This window comes from Neodiprion fabricii, chromosome 2, assembly GCF_021155785.1.
Source record: "Neodiprion fabricii isolate iyNeoFabr1 chromosome 2, iyNeoFabr1.1, whole genome shotgun sequence".
Taxonomy (NCBI): domain Eukaryota; kingdom Metazoa; phylum Arthropoda; class Insecta; order Hymenoptera; family Diprionidae; genus Neodiprion; species Neodiprion fabricii.
The window spans coordinates 41884795-41905518 of NC_060240.1; the positions used below are offsets into that span (position 1 = coordinate 41884795).

A 20724-nucleotide genomic window follows, 5' to 3' on the forward strand; every position below is an offset into this window, starting at 1 on the left:
TTTGTAGGCATGGAGGAACATCTCGCCTTGGCAGTCCTACATCAGTGGAGCTCGTTTCCTCGACTAGGTACTACGTTGGTACCGGAGCACGTGGAAACACGCCCGTTGTACAATCCTGACAAACCTGGCATTGAGCAGGGTAAGCTCGAGATGTGGGTGGATCTATTTCCGATGGACATGCCTCTGCCTGGCCCACCGTTGGACATTTCCCCAAGGAAACCAAAAAGTTATGAGCTGAGAATTATTATCTGGAATACGGACGACGTCGTCTTGGAGGACGACGCGTTTTTTACCGGTGAAAAAATGAGCGACATCTATGTTAAGGGGTCCGTAACCATTCTTTTTATTGTCATTATATCATATTTTATTGTTCGTGTATGCGACGTGGCACTGTAAATTTCTCCACCTCACGAATAGATGGCTGAAAGGGCCAGAAGATTGCCAGTGCACAGATATTCATTATAGATCGTTAACCGGCGAGGGCAATTTTAACTGGCGGTTGATATTTCCATTCGACTACCTTGTAGCCGAGGAAAAGATTGTCATCAACCGAAAGGAGAGTTTGTTCAGTTGGGACGAAACGGAATGTAAAATACCCGCACGATTGGAATTACAGGTAAGACTTGTGCTACTGATTTGGTCGCGGATTGAATAAAAATTAATAATACCCAGGGCTCCTTGAGGGGGTATAGTAGTCCAGAGGCCGCAATTTCCAGTGTTTTTTTGAGCTTGATGGAAGATAAAAAAAAACAAAAAAACGTTTTTTAACCATCCATTAATTTCGTCTCTTTATCGATGTTCCAAGCACTTACAGAAATATTGTTGTTTAAAAAAAAATGAAAATTAAAAAAGTTATGTCTCTACATTATACACAGACGTGAAAAATACGGGTTGAAGCGGTTTCAGGGCTTCCATCGACTAAAGTGCCCAAATATAGTTGTATTAGTGGCATCAGCCATAAAAAATAGTTATTAAAACAATGGTATTTGGAACCAAACACGACTCCGTTTTTTAATGATTCGCATATATTGGGGTGACAGAAATGCAGTATAGGCCGCGGTTCCATCTGACATCGCCCAGCAAGGATAAGGACGAAAAATTCAAACAACTTGTAAAAAATTTATGACACTGTGGCAAATTAGAAGAAATCCGTATTGTTATTATATTCTAAAAAAGACTCTCATCTCTCTGCATGGCTATTACTATTTTTCGCCAAAAATTCATTTTCTTCTTCGAGTGATTTTTTTTTTTCTTTTCAAAGTGTGAGTATTTCTATCGTTATTCAGAAAATGTGAAATTAACGAAGATCGACCCAAAATTTCCGGAGCTATTCAATGTAATGTAGATTAATGGGAGAAAATTTAACCACGGCTTTCGGGAATTATTTTCTTTTCTCTTGCCGGTTTTTAGTTCGTTAGCGGGTAAGTTCTTTGAAAGGAGTTGTGAATTTTTCTATATCACGAAGTTTCTATGTATTCGGGTAGCTTACATTTTGTACTATATGTAAATTATTTTCATTATGTCGCTACGTTGTTTCTTTCTGTGTAATGCATGTAGGTACACGAGCAAATAAGTGAATGTGGAAAGTATGGAAAATCCATTGGAAAATAAGACTATATAATCCTCAGAATATGAATATCCTATACGCAATTATTCAAGAAGTCAGACATCTGTTTCAATCATCCCACACATCGACAATTCGCTCTTGCAGCGAAAATGCGGTTAGTTTCAATTTCCTTTCTCTAGACGCGATTCTTTTGTAATCCTTTCATTGCTTCAATGTTTCTCTATTCTTCTATCTTACCCTCACGAATTTTTTTGGAGCCGAATGTCAGAATGTGGGTCTCCTCAAATTTGCCAAAGAATCGTGTATATTTTTTAAAAGTCCCTTCCATTTTTCATCTCGACTATACTGGGCTACTTGAAATGGATCCAGTCACTTACAGAGGCATCCTGGCATTTTGGGGGACACGTTGATGCGAGGAGCGAAATTTTTATTTCCTTTTTATCAGAGACATGTAAATAGAGGCAATTAGAGGCAATTGGTTAAAAATAGAGGCAAATAGTACAAGGTGTGAAAAATAGTGGGAAAATAGTGTAATTAGCTGCACACTGGAAGCCCTGCGTTCGACATGATTCCGGTGCTCCCATTCGTCTGAAACAGAAATGAAACCAATTTTCTTGATCAGTAAGAATGTCATTATAGCCGGTACCTAAGAAAGAAAAGAAAAGTTTAAAAAAATAGCGTCCGCCTGAAGGAAAAGTTAATTATTCACCCCGTTTTTTTCAATGTGTTTAATTTTTGGAACGAAGTTCCTTATCGCTCGTTCACCGTAGGGGCTAGGCGGAAAAAAACGACACCAAAAAACCGACACTTTTTGGCTATAGTGCTCGTTTGCTATAGTGCGCGCGATCTCCCTCTCTCTCTCTCTCTCTATTCCAGCGTGTGCGCGCTCTCTCTCTCTCTGTCTCAGCGCTTGGGGTGGGAGATGGCAGCAGCGGTCTCTCTCACTCACAGCGCACGACTATACTTCGCCCCTCTTTCTCTCTCCTACAGCGTACAACTATACTTTGGGCCGCAGCGCGCTCTCTCACAGCGTACGTCTATACTTTGCCTCTCTTTCTTTCTCATAGCTTTCCCACTTTCTCTCTCTCTCTCTCACACAGCGCTCGGAAAGAAAACAAGCGGCATCAGTATAGCGTCTCTTTGCCTCTCTCGCGCGCGCTCACTAAATCTCTGTCGTTTTCTTCTTAATAAACAATGAATTGTGAAAGTGATTCAGCAGAATTTTTATATCTTTCAAAAACACATTCGTACGATTTTATTACCATTCCTTCATATATTTGATTTTTCATTTAATTATTCTTCAATTAAACGTTCTTAATTTTTCTTCAATTAAACGTTCTTAATTTATTCAATGAGCAGTAATATAGCGTAAGGAACTTCGTTCGTACCGGCTGTCCCATGACAGCTCTCATTTTTTTTTAAATCGTTTTAGTAATAATAATTTTGCAATGCTCTAATTAGGAGCTATAAAGAGATGTATGTATACTGAAGGTCCATGCTAAATTTGAAGTCAATCGATTGAATAGAACTCAAGATTTTATCCGTTGCGTAATCGCGATAGTAAATTGGTAGAATCCCTACCATTCCTTTATTTCTGCCTCAAATGAAAACGTATTGAAGTGTTTTTGTTCGAAATTGCATACAGGATGGGACTGTTGAGTCATTTCTCGCGTTTGAGATATATGTGGACTTCGATATTTGGAGATATATACGTTAGCGTCGAAATCGAACAGAACACCCCGTTAAACGTACAACAACCCTCGTTTTTCACTCAAGAGCTTCGACAACAATATCTAAGTTTGAAAAACAAAGCAGCCACAAACCAGAAACAGATTGCTATATTTGGCTAAATGTCGTATGTCGATGCAAAAGTGCTGACAAATTGATAGGCATTATGGAATGATCCGGTTGAATGAGATAGATCATTGTAGTATATTCTATCGATTATGCCGTATCGTGCATTCAATTCCATTTTCTTCCCCTCATCGATACTTCGCAGGTGTGGGATGCGGATCATTTCTCGGCTGATGATTTTCTTGGAGCAATCACGTTGGACTTGAATCGATTTCCACGGGGCGCGAAGAACAGTAAGCTGTGCACCTTGGAAATGTTGAAAGTGGATGGATCTGTGCCGATGGTCAATATATTCAAGCAGAAGCGTATCAAAGGATGGTGGCCTTTTTACGTGAAGAAGGAATGTGAGGACATGGAATTAACGGTAAGTAAGGCAGCAATCACACGGACACACACACGCGCGCGCGCACGCCTACGCATACAAAGTGCAAAACAACGTGGTAATGATAAAATTTGCAAGTAAACGCGAATTTGATTGTATTCATTTTATGTCTCTCTTTCCAGGGAAAAGTTGAAGCTGAAATACATTTACTAACAAAAGAAGAGGCTGAGAAAAATCCTACCGGTTACGGAAGAAACGAACCGGACCCTCTCGACAAGCCAAAGTGAGTTACCTAGTGACCTTCCATTGCGATTTCATCCTCAAAATTCTCATCTTATTGTTAATTAAGTACGTTCGTTAAGTTAGCACAACCACTTATAAGCATCGAAATGGTACCGTTTTTAAAATTAGCCGTTAATAAGCCGCTAATTAACTGTTGAAAAATTTATTTTGCCGCGTGTTGAATTTTCGCAAGCATCGATGATTTGTTAAACTTCACAATAAGAGCACAATCACTCGTGAAATAACTGCGAAGGGTTGATGGTCAGAAATTTTAAATGAGACTGTAATTCGCCGCTAATTAGCTGCTACTGATCATGTCCCAGTGAACACGTGACCTTAATATAACATCATTAATAGGTCATAGATAGGTAAGGAAATTTTACGCAAATTTGAAATAATAGAGACATCCTTTGTGACTAAGGTGCGATGCGAAATTATACATCTTTCTGACATCGTACTGAGTGACATTAATTTCATGTCACAAAATGATTCGAATGCTATATAATATTTACATAACGCCATAATATAATACTGAAGTCATTTGTCTATGTACATTTGACATAACAATGAAATCAAATTACATGATCGGTAATATTTTCTTTCGTATTGTCTCTCGAATAACGTAGAAAAAAGTTCTTAATTTTTTTCGAAAACTATTGTGGGAGTCATATAGTCAAGGTAGTACGGTGATGAGCCAGACGCGGCGTTTGGGGCGACGATGATGTGGCCCGGGGGACGGGATTCGCGGTATTGCGGGAAGGATTCAAGGAGAAGACGTCGAACGACGAGCAGATTGTCTCGTAGTCTTGGTTCCTTTTTCCTTTTTCCCATTCAAATAATGTCAAGTGAAAAAAGTGTTTAACATTACAAAACTGACTTCGACAACGACCGACGAAGCAAATGTTTGACGAACCCAAGGAACCACAGGTGGCCGGGCCGGAGGCTTGAGCAACCGGAATGGTCTTGCAATTGCACGCGTTGGAATGGGAAGAAAACCAAGACATGTTATCGTGAATATATTTTGTGTCGGGTGTGTGTTTTAAAATACTGCGAATGAGTGGATGGATGAATGAATGATTTTTTTTATGATTTATCTTTACAATTTTATTTATACACCTCTGATTTATTTATTTATTCAATCCCGAGAACGAGTATGTCTTTTAGTTGAACGTGCACATGCTATGTATTGAAATTGACGATTTACTCTTTAAATTATAACAGTCGATAATTCATTCAATGCATATATAGATTATAAACAAAACAATCCGTCACAATATTGAAATTCCAGCGTTGAATAAGAGTTTTGATATCGCAAATCGAATAATGTTTAATCATTTGAGATAAGGGATGTGGGCATTAAGTTGTTTATAAATATATATTCAGCGATTTTATTAAACCTAAAGAAAGACAATACAAACTTTTTTTCTCAACATCGAAATATTTAATTATTAAAAAGAATTTGCCATAGTGGTTACATCACAAGGACGTCAGCTTCAGCTTTATTACATCCCCGTGTAATGGTTGCCATTTCGATATTTTTAGGTGGTTGTGCTGTCTTAACGAACGTACCTCAATTCTTCTTTTCAACGATTAGCTAATATAGAAATTGTTATTTACAGTCGGCCGGACGCTTCATTTATGTGGTTTCTGAATCCTCTTAAGTCTATCAAGTATATCGTATGGCACAACTACAAGTGGGCAATACTCCGAATTTTCGTACTCATTGCCGTAGCTTTGTTGGTTCTCCTTTTTTTCTACGCTATCCCTGGATATTCAGTGAAAAAAATTTTAGGCGCTTAATTAATTCGTATCGCACTCGTGCCCATTTCAAGACATTCGTGAGCACCGCGACTTGCTTGCAGTTTCATTTAAAAATATTATAAACAAACTGCCGCAAGAGAATAGGAATTATAAAGTACGTGACGAATGACAAAAGTACAACGTTCTATCACAGGCTATATATGTCAATGAAGTGTAATTTTCGCATAAAATTTTTATGTATTTCTTATTCCACGATTATACTCCTGATAACGCAAGCATGAGAATACAGCGGAAAATTTACAGGCTGAGCCTGAAAAAATGAATCCGGCTGATCATAATACTTGCTGTAACTGATAATGAGCGTTCGAGTATGCCCCAAATTTGCGTTGTATAATAATTCATGGGATCATAATGCACTCGCCAGTCAAGCTCAACTCACTAGCGTGCATAATTTATAATCCTTCTTCCTGCTTGTACTATCAGTAACACAAAAAAATACTCGAACAGATAACAAATATCCTACATACAATGGACCAATTGTTAGAATTATGCAATTCTCATGACAACTTCAGTCAACAACTTGATCCAATCAAATCAAGGGTACCTATGTCTGATGATCAGATAACACATTTTTACTAACGAGTAATACGGGTAGACAAAACTTTCTGTTAGTTTATGTAAAGTCGAAAAATATATGATTAGAGAGTAACTATATATCACTCCAGATGTTTACAATAGGTTATGTAACCCAACTTACCCTACTCAAAAAACGTAATTTGATCCGAATACGTGTTTAATATAGTACATTAAGTATCAAGGGCGGAAAGGAGGCGATTTTACGGAGTGCGAAGTTAGCCGCACGAGGGAAGCGAGGGCGGCGTACACACGAATAAAATCGCGTTCCGCCCGTGCTGCACACGATACTTTTTAACAGACGCTTTTGAAAATGCGAAATATCGAAATGATGAGAAAAAAAAATGAGAGCTGTCATGGGACAGCCGGTACGAACGAAGTTCCTTACGCTATATTACTGCTCATTGAATAAATTAAGAACGTTTAATTGAAGAAAAATTAAGAACGTTTAATTGAAGAATAATTAAATGAAAAATCAAATATATGAAGGAATGGTAATAAAATCGTACGAATGTGTTTTTGAAAGATATAAAAATTCTGCTGAATCACTTTCACAATTCATTGTTTATTAAGAAGAAAACGACAGAGATTTAGTGAGCGCGCGCGAGAGAGGCAAAGAGACGCTATACTGATGCCGCTTGTTTTCTTTCCGAGCGCTGTGTGAGAGAGAGAGAGAGAAAGTGGGAAAGCTATGAGAAAGAAAGAGAGGCAAAGTATAGACGTACGCTGTGAGAGAGCGCGCTGCGGCCCAAAGTATAGTTGTACGCTGTAGGAGAGAGAAAGAGGGGCGAAGTATAGTCGTGCGCTGTGAGTGAGAGAGACCGCTGCTGCCGTCTCCCACCCCAAGCGCTGAGACAGAGAGAGAGGGCGCGCGCACACGCTGGAATAGAGAGAGAGAGAGAGATCGCGCGCACTATAGCAAACGAGCACTATAGCCAAAAAGTGTCGGTTTTTTGGTGTCGTTTTTTTCCGCCTAGCCCCTACGGTGAACGAGCGATAAGGAACTTCGTTCCAAAAAAACAAAAAAGAAAGAAAAACACGTCAGTACCATTGAGTTATTAAACTATACACTAGAAAAATCGAAGCAGTAAATGTATGGTTTAACGTTTTATGAAATATATTTCTTAATATAATTATTGACATGACACCAACTGGTAGTACGTATTTGTAATGCGAAGAAGGGCCGTATTCGCTTCGATCTGATTCTATTACGTCCGCTAGAGCCGGGCGGAAAGTCCCTGTTCGCCCGCTTCGGAATGCTCCTGAATCAGCCTGAACGCGGTACTGTTTTTTGTCTGCTTTACATGCACGAAATGACAAGTTTTCAAAGGGGCCGGACAAATGAGTTATTTCGCCCGCAGCCGCGGATTACCGTATATTTACCACGCTAATGGACAAGAGTTTAATCCGCATACACTGGTTTGAATTGAATTAAAATCAATCATTATTACAAATTTGACTACAATCTTGAGTATCAGCGTCAGAACGGTCAGTATAGAATTTTCGGTACTTACCTCGGGAATATCAACTTACTGTGTACAATCAACAAGAGGCCCTGCTTTGGTGGCGTAAATGTTGCAGAGTTGGCTCGGAACGAAACTCGCAATGACGTAACAAAATTAAATGGTATTGTTCTACATAGGTACAGTAACAAGAAATCTGACATTGTATTTGGTATTTTTTAAATGATAATTCAATAACCGAATTAATTAATAATTCCAGCATTGCATTGCCTGTCAATATCAGCCCGGTGACCATCGATGAATAAAATAGTTTTAATACTTTATAAACTCCGCTTGCCAAGCATAGTCTACGAGACGATAGTTTCTATTATACGTGTTGGTATATATAATGTTATTGGAGATCGTAAATGTAAAACTTCACCCGAAACAATATTGCATAAGAAATTTTGGAAGGTGTCAGAAAAGACGTCGTTACTTGGCTGTCGTTAATGCTGTGAACCTATTAGCCACCATTGGTAGATCGGATTCGTCTTCAGAAGATGTATGCGAAATTGGGCTGTTGCACATCTGGTCTGGCTTGTGTTCCTCATCTAGTGACACTGAGGAACCTTCTTCTGCACTGGAAACTTGTTCAGAACTTTCCTCTTCGTCTGACGTAGATACCATGGTCGTGTTAGATGTACAATCATTTACTTGCCCTCTCGCCTGAATCCACTGTACCATTTGAATGTCAGGATGTTTCTCCCATTTATCTGAAATTTGCCAAAATTGGAAAAATAGTGCAACGCCAGATCTAATAAATGCTCCGTTTCAAAGGCCATGCCATCTTCGACAGAGACAGGCTTTGTTGCGGAGAAGCAAAAACGTAATGATTTAATATTCAAAGGTACATATTTAGATACCTTTATCGACTGACCATCCTATTGGGTAAGCGTAGATGCAAATCTTTCCATCGAGTGCCATTCGTAATATAGAATTGGCAGACCGATAACAATCGAATCGCGCAGTTCTAGCGGTCAAGTAACTTCGTTTGGCAGCCCAGCCATCACAGATATCCATCGCTGACCAAGTGCTGTTGCCTTCTTGGTGATGAATATTGAGAACACGTGGAAGGTCCAACCTTTCGGCCAGAAATTTTACTGTCGTATAGGGTTCTTTAACTTGCGCAATAGGAAATGATCCCATAAGGATTTGTAATTGTTTAGGTACTGTAGAAGGAAACACCAATCCTGGACAGTCGCACAGACGAACAGTTGTCGTTAAGAAAATCGTCTGGAAGTGTTTCGTGTGTCCTGGTGTCCGTGACACACTGACAACCTTTCTACCTGTCATTATTGCAAAAAGATCGATACAGCGTACATGCGTATGATATTTATGTTAGGACACAATCATGTCGGCGTATCTCATCAACATCAAAGTTTTTGCTAAAGCAAAAAAATTAATTACCCATTAGAGCATTCATGAGAGAAGATTTCCCCACATTTGGTGTGCCAATACATCCTATTGTCAGTATGCCATTTTTATATCGCTCATGACAGTAGAAGTCAGTGTCATGCTTATCAAGTCTGACAATGCTTTCATTCCGGTTCAGTTCATCAAGGCTTTGTTCGGACTCCATCTCCTCGCGTATTTTGTCACGCCAAGAACTCAAGTCCACCTCATCCCCAACAATCTGTTCACAGGTATCCAGTAACTTCTGAGCACCTTCAGCAGCCATCTTTAATTTGCCTTTCAGTCGACGGGACTTGAGACCCTTTTCATCCCTGTTTGGATCGCGCAAATTATAGGTGGGGAATGATGTGAACATTAGCACATGCAACTTTGGGTAGCGTATCTTAAAATATTCCCGCCATGCCACAACTAATGCAGCAGGTGCCAGATCTATTTTATTTAACACCAGTATCATATTTTTTCCCAGATCCTTGGTCACATAAGTGTATAGGTAAGGTGGAAACGTTAGCACGGGGTATCGAATGTCCACTATGATAAGGAGTATGTCCGACATCTCAAGCACCCTCCACAACTGGCGCCATGTCTCAAGATTCAACTCAAAGTAGCTCAGGCCATTTACTTTCTCAATGTTCTTCAGATATTCCTGCAGTAAGTATGGAGCATATTACATGGGCGCACAGACGGACTATAAATCTTCTGGCGAGGATGTCAAAGTAAGTATGAGTTGTGCATATCTGTCTTGACTAATAGCCTGAGTTTTCCTTGGCAAAAAAAAAAAAAAAAAAAGATTAAAAAATAAAATGCTGCAACAAAGAGCCATTTGATTCGAACTCGACCGGTCACTGACCCTTGTAATTTCAATCTGTATCTTCTTTACTAGATTCTTGAATCGTAGAGACTTTCAAAACAGCAATGTGTACAAGAGCCTGAATATCCCGAAACTCGGTTCAATAGGTAGTGCTGTGTAAACGCAAAGCCTTCTGTCCATATTTGTGCAAGAAAACACTTATCAGCCATAGGAAAAAATTATTCATCTACAGTGTTAGTCAGCAATTCCCATAGGAATGGTACTGATTGTTGAATTAATTGACATCAGTATCGACGATGTAGATACCTAAATAGTGACATTTACATTTTAATTGAAAGTCCAATATCATTTCTGCATTTGAAATATTTAATCACATTCAAATATTTTCAACCAAAATATTTTTTTTATAGATACTAAGGATAATAATGGGAGGGTCACGGATATCATAGTTGGAAACAACATAATGTTGCCTTAAGACTGGATAGTCCAATGCTTCAAATTCATTCGGTATTTAGGCTGATACTTTCGTCATGAATGTCATTACCATAAAGTCTGATGTCGGAGAAACTGAAAATATTAACATTGGTTCGTTTCTTCAAACATGCCACAACATATGGATCGGACAATGATATTCTGAACTGTAAGATTCAGTGGCCGGTTGATTCGACATAACTGGCCCTTGATACATGCATCGATAATTGTGCACAATAAAAATGCTTTAAAAACTTTGCTTGTATGAATATCACAATTAACCCGTATGATTGCAGCAACAATAATCAAATCTTACGGCAAAGTATTTACGTTCCCTAGCCTCGAGTATTTCCTTAGTGGTATTGAAATCCCATTCCGGTCTCTTTGGCATGTCAATCTCAGGTGGGAAAAAGTTGTCAGAGATTTCCTGTGCCAACAAAGGGATGGGATTAATCGTGCGTCTGGCCTCTTCTTTTCTTTTCATTAGCTCTTCCTTAGATTCTTGCAGAAATTGCAAAGTATACTTGTTCCCAGTGGAATTTCCAGCACGCGGCTGTTGATTCAGTTTTTGAACTTTTGCAAACGTACTTTGAGAATCTTTCACATCTTGCTGCTGCTCCTGTTCGACATCGACATCTGTGCATAAAAGATTAACCTATCAGTAAGTGTGACGAACACATAATATTCCATTATCTTACAAACTCGATTCTATTCTGCGATGAGGCTACATGAATGGATCAAACTTTGACGTGTTATGTGTATTAAGCCTATTTTTTGCTCTGACATCGAATACCAGGTTATAACAGGAGATGGGGCAGAATTGGTACTAAAATAGAAAATACATCCAGTTACATATTAATGGTAAGAATTCTATCTTTAATGATGAATGAGTTCATAATTATTGAAACCTGTGGTAAATTTTATCACCTTCTATTATTGGCCTTATTCTCTGCCTTACACATTTAAAAAATTCGCGCCCTGCCTATGACTGTCTATATGTCTCAATTCAACAAAATTGTGTGCTCTTATATTACAATAAGCTCGTCTCTACAACGAAAATGCTACCAACACGACGAGTACAAGAGCAAGTGGAGCGCAAGAACGTACATTTTTGCGAGGAGAGTTACAAAAAATCGTCTAAAAGCAAGAGAACTGCATATATTGTAAGTTTCGGAATGACACTTAGCCATTGCAAAACTAACTCTTGTTCTGCCATTAAGGGAATGCCCTGGGCGATCCCAATGTTGTAGTATATATATTCAAATATCGAAGTCCACGCACCTCAAACGCGAAAAAAGGCCTAACAGCTCTATTCCATACAGAATCCCGCACAAAAACACTCCAATCCATCTTCATTTGACGCAGAATTAAAGAATTGACATGAATTCTACAAATTTACTAATTATGTTTTCGTCGAATCCGTGTCCTAGTCGATTTGGACATTGATGTGATTCACTATCGCGATTTCGGAGAAATCATGCCATTTCTTTGTTGTTATGTTAAATAAAAATGTGTTAGATTGGTTTTGTGCAGAATTGCTTGTGGAATGGAGTTATTAAACCCTTTTCTGCGTTAGAGATGTGTGGACTTGGATAATTCGAGATATATACAACGATGTCGAAATCTACTAAGGCAATCCCTTGACAACTAAAGGGATATTGAATGTATCGCAATCACGCGTAATATTGAAAACCATAGCCTGTCAAAAATTGTAATCCGGCCTGTATACTATGATATTACGGTTACACGTTTTACCGAGCAGAACTCGCGTTTGCCGTTGTTTTTTCGCCTTCATCTGGAGTTTCTTGGCCTTTCCACTAAATGGCACTTTTCTCCTGCCCTGCGGCATCGTCTTCCGCTCCTGATCAAACGCCAAATAACACAATGCAAGCTCAGGTTCCTAACAGTAAACAATATTATCACGGTCGGTTCGTGTCGATGCCCGTGAGGTAATCACGCGATATCGATTAGCCAAGAATATAGGTTAGAAAGCTATAAGGATCCCCCCCTTAAACCGTTGTAACAAGAAACAGAACAGCTGATCCCGCTGTGACATTCGTCCGGAACGACCATATGTTTTATCGAAGAAAACTAGAGCCTTGATTCTTGAAACAAGGATCCCAAATAACTCATGCCATATCCTATGCTTTTGCAGACGATATCACGCACGATATCTAGGATCCTAGTTTTAAGAATCAAAGCCCCAGAGACCACGGTGTAAGAATTAGACGTGGTCCGACTGGCCTACGGTCACTGTGATTTGCTGTGATTATTTGGTCTTAGTACGACGGAAATCCGCCGAGGGCCTCATGCGTCGGTGAGGATGAGGTAGACAATAATGGCGGCGATCTAGTAGACAGTATTCACGAAAGTTTGACGTTTGTGTGTGGAAAATGAAATCTGCTGCCTAAGATTACATGGGTACATTAATATTTAACAAAAGAAAATAATTGTATGATGGATGTATGTGACTATAGTGACAGTATATTAGTGAAAATGAAATGCATGATGAATCGAAAGACCAAAGATTAAATAAAATTCCATCGGTACGCTTTCTTGATAAAAAGAAAACGGTAATCACACTGAAACAATCGTGGAAAGGATGCGCTGCTGTTGATGAAATCTAAAACTACTTAAACGGCAAATCATCGAGGACGATTTTTTCGTATGCTCCGAAATAGAGATCGGACTCCTGTACTCTAGTCTCCATGCTCGTACCTATGAAGCATTAAGCAGCGTATATAATTTTCACATGTCACCTGGTATAACCTTTCAACACTGGTTTTAACATAAAACCCATAATTTATTATCTCAGCCACAATGACTCAAAGTAATAAACACTTGCAATAGATTTCAAACTCAACGCGAAATTAAGATATCAGATTCATCTTTTTCCCAAAAACAAGCATTTTTGCTAATCCACTATGAAAATCCGAATGCCAATGTTTACACAACACGTCAATAAATTGTGGCGTTTAAAAAAAAATGTGTATTTATTTGTCCGCCATATTGTAGCCGCCATTTTCAATCTGCAAATTTCGATTTCAGATTCGTAATCAGCGACCCCAAAACCCCTTAAATACAAAAGTATCAAGTGAACCGCATAAAAGGAAAACTGTATGCATGAAAGGGAGAAGCTGATCTATCTCGACTACGAAATATTACCTGCGAAATAAAATTATATAGAACATACATGCAAACTTATCTTAAGATTATTCACTATCCAAGTTCTCAATCAGTTGATCCTTACAAGAAATAAAAATATCAACTTAAATTTCTAGAATTTTAAAACAAATGCTGACGTGTCGAATGGTGGTTTGAATTTCCAAGTTTGGATTCTGATCACTAGGCTCCTTCAAAGATCCATACTATAAGGTTAACAATATAAATAAACAAATATAAATATCAATCAATATTTAATAGTAATGTCCATGACAATATTGGAAATATCTGTCTGACACAAGTTGATATAGATAGTAAATAGATCGTTATAGGATGAGAAAATCAGAACACACGTATTAAAATATGATATTTCAATAATTAAATCTTGTAGGGTACATAGGCAGTTGCTCCAACTGGGAAGAAGACCCAACGCACTGTCCTTCCTAACTAACTACGAAATTTTTAACACCATGTTTGTTACGTACACAACCATGCGAGCATCTTGAACCTCTCGCCACGCAACTTTTTTGCATTTGTCACATCAAATTGTTTGTCAAATATTCTAATGTACAGAGTTAAACTTCACTTCCTGTGAATTTCACACTGCTACTGACTCTTAAAAAAGTTTATCGTATCTGCTACTCCACTGCTTATTGTCTGCACTGCCAATTGCACATTCATCGTTTTATTATACAAATTAAGGTACACGAACAGAAGTTCGTTTGCCAATCTTAGATCTCCAGCCTCTTGAAGTTCATGTTGTTCGTTAGTGGAAGCAGAAAAAAAACCTCGTGTTGAACGTGTTTCTAAGCAAAAGTATTCAGGACTATGGTAATTTGATCATATGGTTGAGGTCTAGGATACAATTAAGATGCGTTACAACAGTAGAGTGTACGAAAGATATTGCGACAACTTCCATAGAAAAATTGCAAGTCAGTAATCTTTCGATATTTGTTACATTACCATTATATGTAATCGCGTGTACAAAGATAATTACCTATTTAATGCAACTCATTTCAAACATGAAGTAAAATCTGATATCGCAGTAAGATTTTTATCACATTTACAAACATACAGAAACTTTGAATCTGATCAATTACGATAAGATTTGTAAATCCAAAAACTTCTGTGATCATAATTAGTTGAAATTTGGTCTTAGTTTGCAACTGCTATGCCTCTATAGTCGACATATTTATCCCTGGTATTTGTCATACTATCACAATCCGAATTATGATCGGATCAAGAATAAAAGGTAACATTTCGAATGATGGCATCGAGAATTATAATTTTAAATAATCTTAATCATAAGTCAGTAAACCAATTTCTAAATGATAATTTGACAGCCACTTCCGCTACATAGAGCTCTCAGTCAGATTTAGTTTAGAATTCACAAAGTTGTATGTTTTGGGCGAATAAATGTTGAATGTCAAGGCAAAGAAGGATCTTAACAAAGTGTCTACTCTGTCTCTGACATGAGAAGTTAATAGACCATCAAAAATCACAGTCATGATTTCCAGCTGAGAGAAAATAAAAATTAGTCGTCTCTAAACTGGTACGAGCGTTGATAAAATGGCTTCAGAATTGATTCACTGACCAATACTAATTGTAAGGAAAGATATTGAACACCTATCAAAACATTTCAACCTGTCTGAAGAGGTGTAAACAGCAAAATGTATTGATAAAAAATATAGAGGTCGTTGTAGAGTGCCACTAGTACAGTGCTTACTTCGACCTTCCCAAATAATTAGTACTTCGTCTTATTGACGATTCTGTTTTCAACATTTCTGTTTTCTTGCTGCTTGAAATTCTCAATGACCATGGCATTAGTGAACCGGCGGTATGTCACATTTGAGAACAATGATTTTCGAAGTGAAACTTCTTATGGCACACATCTGTATAGAGAGTGAATATTTCTAAATATCGTATTATCGATTACAGTACAATCAAATCAATCTATCCTATGCCCATCTTGGCACATTGGTTGATCTGGGATGAGAAGACACAAATATATTTCGTTATTACATTCAATACCGTGAGGCTGAAGTTAGTCAAGTTATTGTAAAGATTCACATTTCGGAAAACCCCGGTTATTTCGAATTTTAGGAATATCTGAAATTCAGTAAATTATAGTATAAGGCAAAATAAATTCACAATTTGAAAACTTAGCTACTTCAAAGTCACGATAATATTACAAAATAGCCTCCGCAATGTTTAGTTACGCTAACGTTACTAACTTTAGCCTAATTCAATACCGATTTATTCTTTTTCGGTCTTAAGATAATCTGAAATTGACAGCAAAGTAGTTTTAATCCAACCGCTCATACAGGTTACACGCAACGATTATTTTTTACTCACAGAGTATTCATAGCAAAAATAACAAATCTATCAGATTGTACGATTTGTTTGTCATGATGGATTATTATGAATAATGGCTAATGTAAGGAAATCATTAGACAATATACAAATTGTATACTCCTAGTCCAAATCTCCTGACAATTCCTTTTGTTTCATTTTAAGTATCGCCTCCGCTTCATTGATAAACTTATCCGCTAGAGCTTGAACTTGATTCTGTATACTACGTTGAAGATCCTCAGAGATATGTTTCTTGTTTTTCACTGACTTGATGCAATCCAGTTGGATATCCCTGATACTTTTACGACAACCAATGAACATCGCCTTAGCATTTTTAGCCAAATTTTCTCTGTGCTCCTTGGTGATTCTGAACGAGAATGGGAATATGATGAAATATTCAATACGAATGGCCAATGCAGATGAAACAAAACATACTGGTTGGCATATATCAAATAACTTCTATCTGCGCACATTTTTGATCTAATGATTATGTAAGTAACTACAACAAACTCATGAGCTGAACAATAAAACTTACTTTGGAATTGGTACAAAGAGCGTGGTTCCGTCCTGTTGGGGGTTAAGATTCATTCCACTTTTAGCTAAAGCTTGTATGATATTGGGAATGACTTGGGGGAACGCAGACACATCAATTATCAACGTCTTGGGTTTTCTCGCGACTTGTGATAATTCTTGTAGTTGGTATTCCTTACTCTCCCACGGAATTGGTATTTGTTCAATCGAGCCAACGGAAGAGCGTAGTGTCAAGTTCTTGGAGTAATTATCCTTTAAATTATTAACGGTATGTTCGAATTGCGTAAGCAGTTTCTCTGTATTGATCACTTCTGACAGTTCGTTCAGGTTTACTTCTACCTTAGTCTGTTTCTTCTTATCCTTTCCTCGGTCCTTCGTCTTGGCCAAATTGAGAGATGACACGATAAAGCATCGCTTACGCATGCACTTCAACGAATTGTAACCAAGCTGCATGACAAAAGGATTCCATTCCATTTTGTCACTTGCATCTTTACCTAATAAGTGAAAAAAACCACGAAAATGCGTGGGTTTCTTTTCTATCGTCGATGCCAGCAAACGATACCTCGCCGGGCAGGTTCTACTCCAAACACTCCAAAGGGTTTTCACGATGAGCATTCTGACTTTTTGAACAGCTCGCGAAAAATTTATTTTCCGCGCACAAGCTCGAGTTGAAGTCTTACTTGTCAGGTACACATGAAGTATGAATAGCAATTTGGTAATTAACAGTAAATGGAGGTAACAGCAGACTCTTAATGACCCCACCGCCCGGGATGGCTACTGAGGGCGTATTCCGAAATATGCTTCCAGTACCGCCGTGACGTCACGCAGTCAACTGCGAACTGCGTTCCGTTTTGGCTTTCATGGGCTATTAGCTTTTTTGAAGGGAGAACAGGTAACTAAATGATTGGTACGCCTGGATAAGTATCACAGATAATGAATTATCGTTTATTAAAGAATTCTGATGAAAATATCACGCGGTTCTTTCGCCACAGCTCTGGCTGAGTGTAACCGGCACTTTTAGCTCGCGCTCGGGAGAGAGTTCTCGCACGATCATTCGTCGCAGAGACGGAACGTCAGTGTCTGCTTACGCTGCCGCTCACGATCTGGGGCGCTGCTCTCAGCTCTGACGACGGGCGAACCTGGTCGTTGTCGAGAGGTCGCCACACCGTTTTTACTTCGAGTTGCCAGTCGCAGTATGTGAGCACTCAGATTCTGTGAGAGGAATTTTAGTGATACATATGTTGGCAACACTGCTAGTAACTTCATACAAGAGTGTGTAGAGGTTGGCAACGAGGACAAGTAGAGTGGTGAGAGTAATGTAACATCCGACCGGAACGTCCGTATGTTTTATCGACTATTATTACTGCATGTTACTTTTATCAACTAACCAAACTCGAAGTACGAGAATCTTGTAACCATAAGAAATTAAAACAACTGTCTAACTATTTGGAATATCCCTAGATGGAAATAACTATGAAATTCACTAGCCAAGGCTTAAAAACCATGTTACGAGATCTTCGTACTACAGAGAACTATAATACTATTATGCGTTATTATATATCATATTAACACTATAATTAACTAACACAATTATACCCAATTATTATATAGCACTCAACAATGCCATTTGTGCATTCGGAGCTGAGAGCTATATTATAAGCAACATACGCTTTACTATATAGCCTGGAGTATAGAAGACTGTAAAACCATAGATAAATGCATAACCAATATAATGTAAAGATAGCACTGCTGCAATAACCCATAAAACCAGAGACTGCAAAACCATCAAACCGTGAATGCTAATTACCCAGCATGAACTATACCTTCTTCCGCAACGCCGTATTGTAGGCAACACGCGCAACGTTTTGAAGGCAATGCAGATCTCCAATGTGGAGCCATACAGAGCCTTACCTAGAGAATACATTAGGAAACTTACCGACGAAACGAAAACGTTCTAGAAGCTTCCAAGCCGATTTATATCAATATAAGAATTGACAACTACAGAAGGGAATCATATACAAAAGCACACATGTAAACCTGCTCTAAAGCTATGAATCATCAAATTACTAAATACTCTAAATCTGTTAGGATAATTATAACACAAACAACTAAGGATATTCGCAGCAGCGCGATTCTAATAATGTTAAACAAATAACAAACTATGTTCATAAACAATTGCTATTGTACTCCAGGTTAACAACGACAGTAGTCGACTATAATACATATGTAATTCTATATAGACATAGCTATAAAACTAACAAACGACAGGTAACCAGAATGAAATATGGGCTTTGTAACGAACAAGATAGCAAAAACATTAAGAGGTAGACAGGAAGAAGTTAAGTGGCTGAGGGGCACCAGAAAGGGGGCTGGCGCCACAAAAGGGGCTGGCGCCACAAAGGGGGCTGGCGCCACAACGAAAAGCTCACGCAGTTCGGAGAACTACGGAACAAGTCCACGCACCTACACCACCGCACCAAGCAGCGATATACCATACGTAAAAACCTACGATATAGTAATAGCTAAAGAACTAAGATAACAGGCGTGTATGCGCGAGGATGTCGTGACCTAATTAGTTCCTAGAAAAAGAGGGGAGGTGCGCAAAGGTGACCAAAAAACTAGAGAGGGGGATCGTTCTGCGCAACGATCGACCCCTACAAAAAGGGCGACCGATCACTCGATCGTCCTCTTGTGTTTCTACCTCCAGATTCGTCATCTAGTTCCGGTACAGTCTCGTGGTAAAATCCTTTAGCCTTTTGCATTTAAGCCTTCCTACAACGTTACTCTGCCCAAAAGTTCAGCGAGCTTAAAATCCATTTTGTCATACTAAGTTTAAGATCTTACAGAGTGTAACTCTGCGTTTGTGACTTTTAAATATCAAAACTTATAAAATAAACCAAACTTAGTCAAAATACCCAAATATTAAAGTCAGTTATTCCGCTAAAACCTCTCACCAATCTACAAGTCATCGCATCCAGAATATTCTCAAAAAGGTAAGCCAAATCCCCAATCTCTATCCTTTTGACCCTATCCCTTACCTCACTGTTTCCTATAGCGTAATCTATCACCGTCACCCCCGCCCCTCCTACATACGTCAATTCTCCCTCATCACCCTCTATGTTCCCATGCATTATTGCCCATCCTGTCTCTTCCAAAAATTGCATCAGCTGCTTATCTTCTGAGTTTATTTTCCTATCCTCTGATTTCCTACTCCTACTTTCCTCCTCTCCTTCTTCCCAGCATCCTCCCCCCTCCTGCCCCCTTCTGGCATTAAAATCGCCCCCCACTAGCACTTTTGTTCCTCCATCTGCCTCTTCGCCCGCTCCTTCAATTCCCCTATCTTCTCTTTTAGATCCCCGTTTACGTATATTCCTATTACTAGCCATTCCCCCTCCCCCCCTACACTTATTTTCCTTATTAACATCCCCTCCTTTATCTCTTCCCTCCCTCCCTCCCCGCTTACTAGCTCCTCTCTTGCCCCTGACAGCATTCCGCCTATTGCTCCTCCCTTCCTATTTCTTTTAACCGCATACTACACTTCCCATTCATACCCTGCCGGCAACTTATTCCTAACCTTTTCCCACCCCTTCTCCTCTATCCATGTCTCCATTAAAAATATTACATCCCACTCCCTTAGACCCGTCCGAAAATCTTCGTCCTTTCTCACAAGCCCCGCCACATTCCAGAAAACTACTTTTCAACCCTCCCTTTCCGTCTCACCTACTTCCCTCTCTCTCCTATTTCTCCCCCGCACCCCCTGCCTCTGCCCCTCCCCACTACCCATTCCCCCGACTGCCTTTCCCTACTTCCCCGGCCTGTGCCTCTATACCTCCCTCTTGCCTTTCCTCGCTTGTTGTCCTATCCCTTCCACCTTCCCCTACTTTTCCCCACCCCTCCCTTAGCCCCTTTTCCCCCTCTCTCCCTGCACCGTCCCTAAGCACCTCTTCTATCTCATCCCACTTCCACATTTTCCCTTCTATCCAAATCTTTGTATACCCTTTTCTTACTCTGTTTCCCCTTCTCTTCTCGATAGCTGCTATCTCCCTCAAATGCCATTTCATTCTCC

The 20724-nt window shown here is 39.1% G+C and overlaps 3 protein-coding genes and 2 long non-coding RNA genes across 12 annotated transcripts in view; 3 read left to right on the forward strand and 2 right to left on the reverse strand.

Moving 5' to 3' along the window:
* LOC124176424 (otoferlin-like) overlaps positions 1-6861 on the forward strand; it is a 37826-nt gene extending 30965 nt beyond the window's left edge. For all 4 annotated transcript variants that reach the window (XM_046557701.1, XM_046557704.1, XM_046557702.1 and 1 more), the window contains 5 exons: positions 8-326; positions 418-616; positions 3567-3785; positions 3926-4026; positions 5645-6861. In XM_046557701.1, coding sequence (XP_046413657.1) covers positions 8-326; positions 418-616; positions 3567-3785; positions 3926-4026; positions 5645-5825 — 1019 coding nt within the window. In that variant the 3' untranslated portion in view covers positions 5826-6861. The remainder of the gene's footprint in view (positions 1-7; positions 327-417; positions 617-3566; positions 3786-3925; positions 4027-5644) is intronic.
* A 1164-nt stretch (positions 6862-8025) lies between these two features.
* Positions 8026-12871, reverse strand: LOC124176425 (guanine nucleotide-binding protein-like 1). Of its 4 annotated transcripts, none has more exons than XM_046557707.1 (6): positions 12754-12871; positions 12369-12474; positions 10930-11249; positions 9329-9977; positions 8785-9207; positions 8026-8634 (listed from the first exon to the last, which is right to left on the reverse strand). In XM_046557707.1, the coding sequence occupies exons 2-6, from the start codon at positions 12460-12462 to the stop codon at positions 8354-8356; spliced, it is 1767 nt and encodes a 588-aa protein (XP_046413663.1). In that variant the 5' UTR covers positions 12463-12474; positions 12754-12871; the 3' UTR covers positions 8026-8353. The 4 variants fall into 4 exon arrangements, with proteins under 4 accessions (XP_046413663.1, XP_046413662.1, XP_046413665.1 ...); XM_046557706.1 differs by having other exon boundaries at positions 12354-12474; XM_046557709.1 differs by lacking the exon at positions 12754-12871 and having other exon boundaries at positions 10930-11040; positions 11202-11249; positions 12369-12461.
* On the forward strand, positions 9945-11009 carry LOC124176431. 2 transcript variants are annotated; one of them, XR_006869375.1, is made up of 3 exons: positions 9945-10047; positions 10215-10440; positions 10553-11009. It is a non-coding gene; the product is annotated as an uncharacterized LOC124176431 (long non-coding RNA). The 2 variants fall into 2 exon arrangements; XR_006869374.1 differs by having other exon boundaries at positions 9972-10440.
* Positions 12872-12944: 73 nt separating the features above from the next.
* On the forward strand, positions 12945-16134 carry LOC124176430. The gene is made up of 2 exons (XR_006869373.1): positions 12945-14495; positions 15879-16134. It is a non-coding gene; the product is annotated as an uncharacterized LOC124176430 (long non-coding RNA).
* Positions 16048-17675, reverse strand: LOC124176428 (ribosome-recycling factor, mitochondrial). The gene is made up of 2 exons (XM_046557715.1): positions 16663-17675; positions 16048-16494 (listed from the first exon to the last, which is right to left on the reverse strand). The coding sequence occupies exons 1-2, from the start codon at positions 17271-17273 to the stop codon at positions 16251-16253; spliced, it is 855 nt and encodes a 284-aa protein (XP_046413671.1). The 5' UTR covers positions 17274-17675; the 3' UTR covers positions 16048-16250.
* Positions 17676-20724: the final 3049 nt, after the last annotated feature.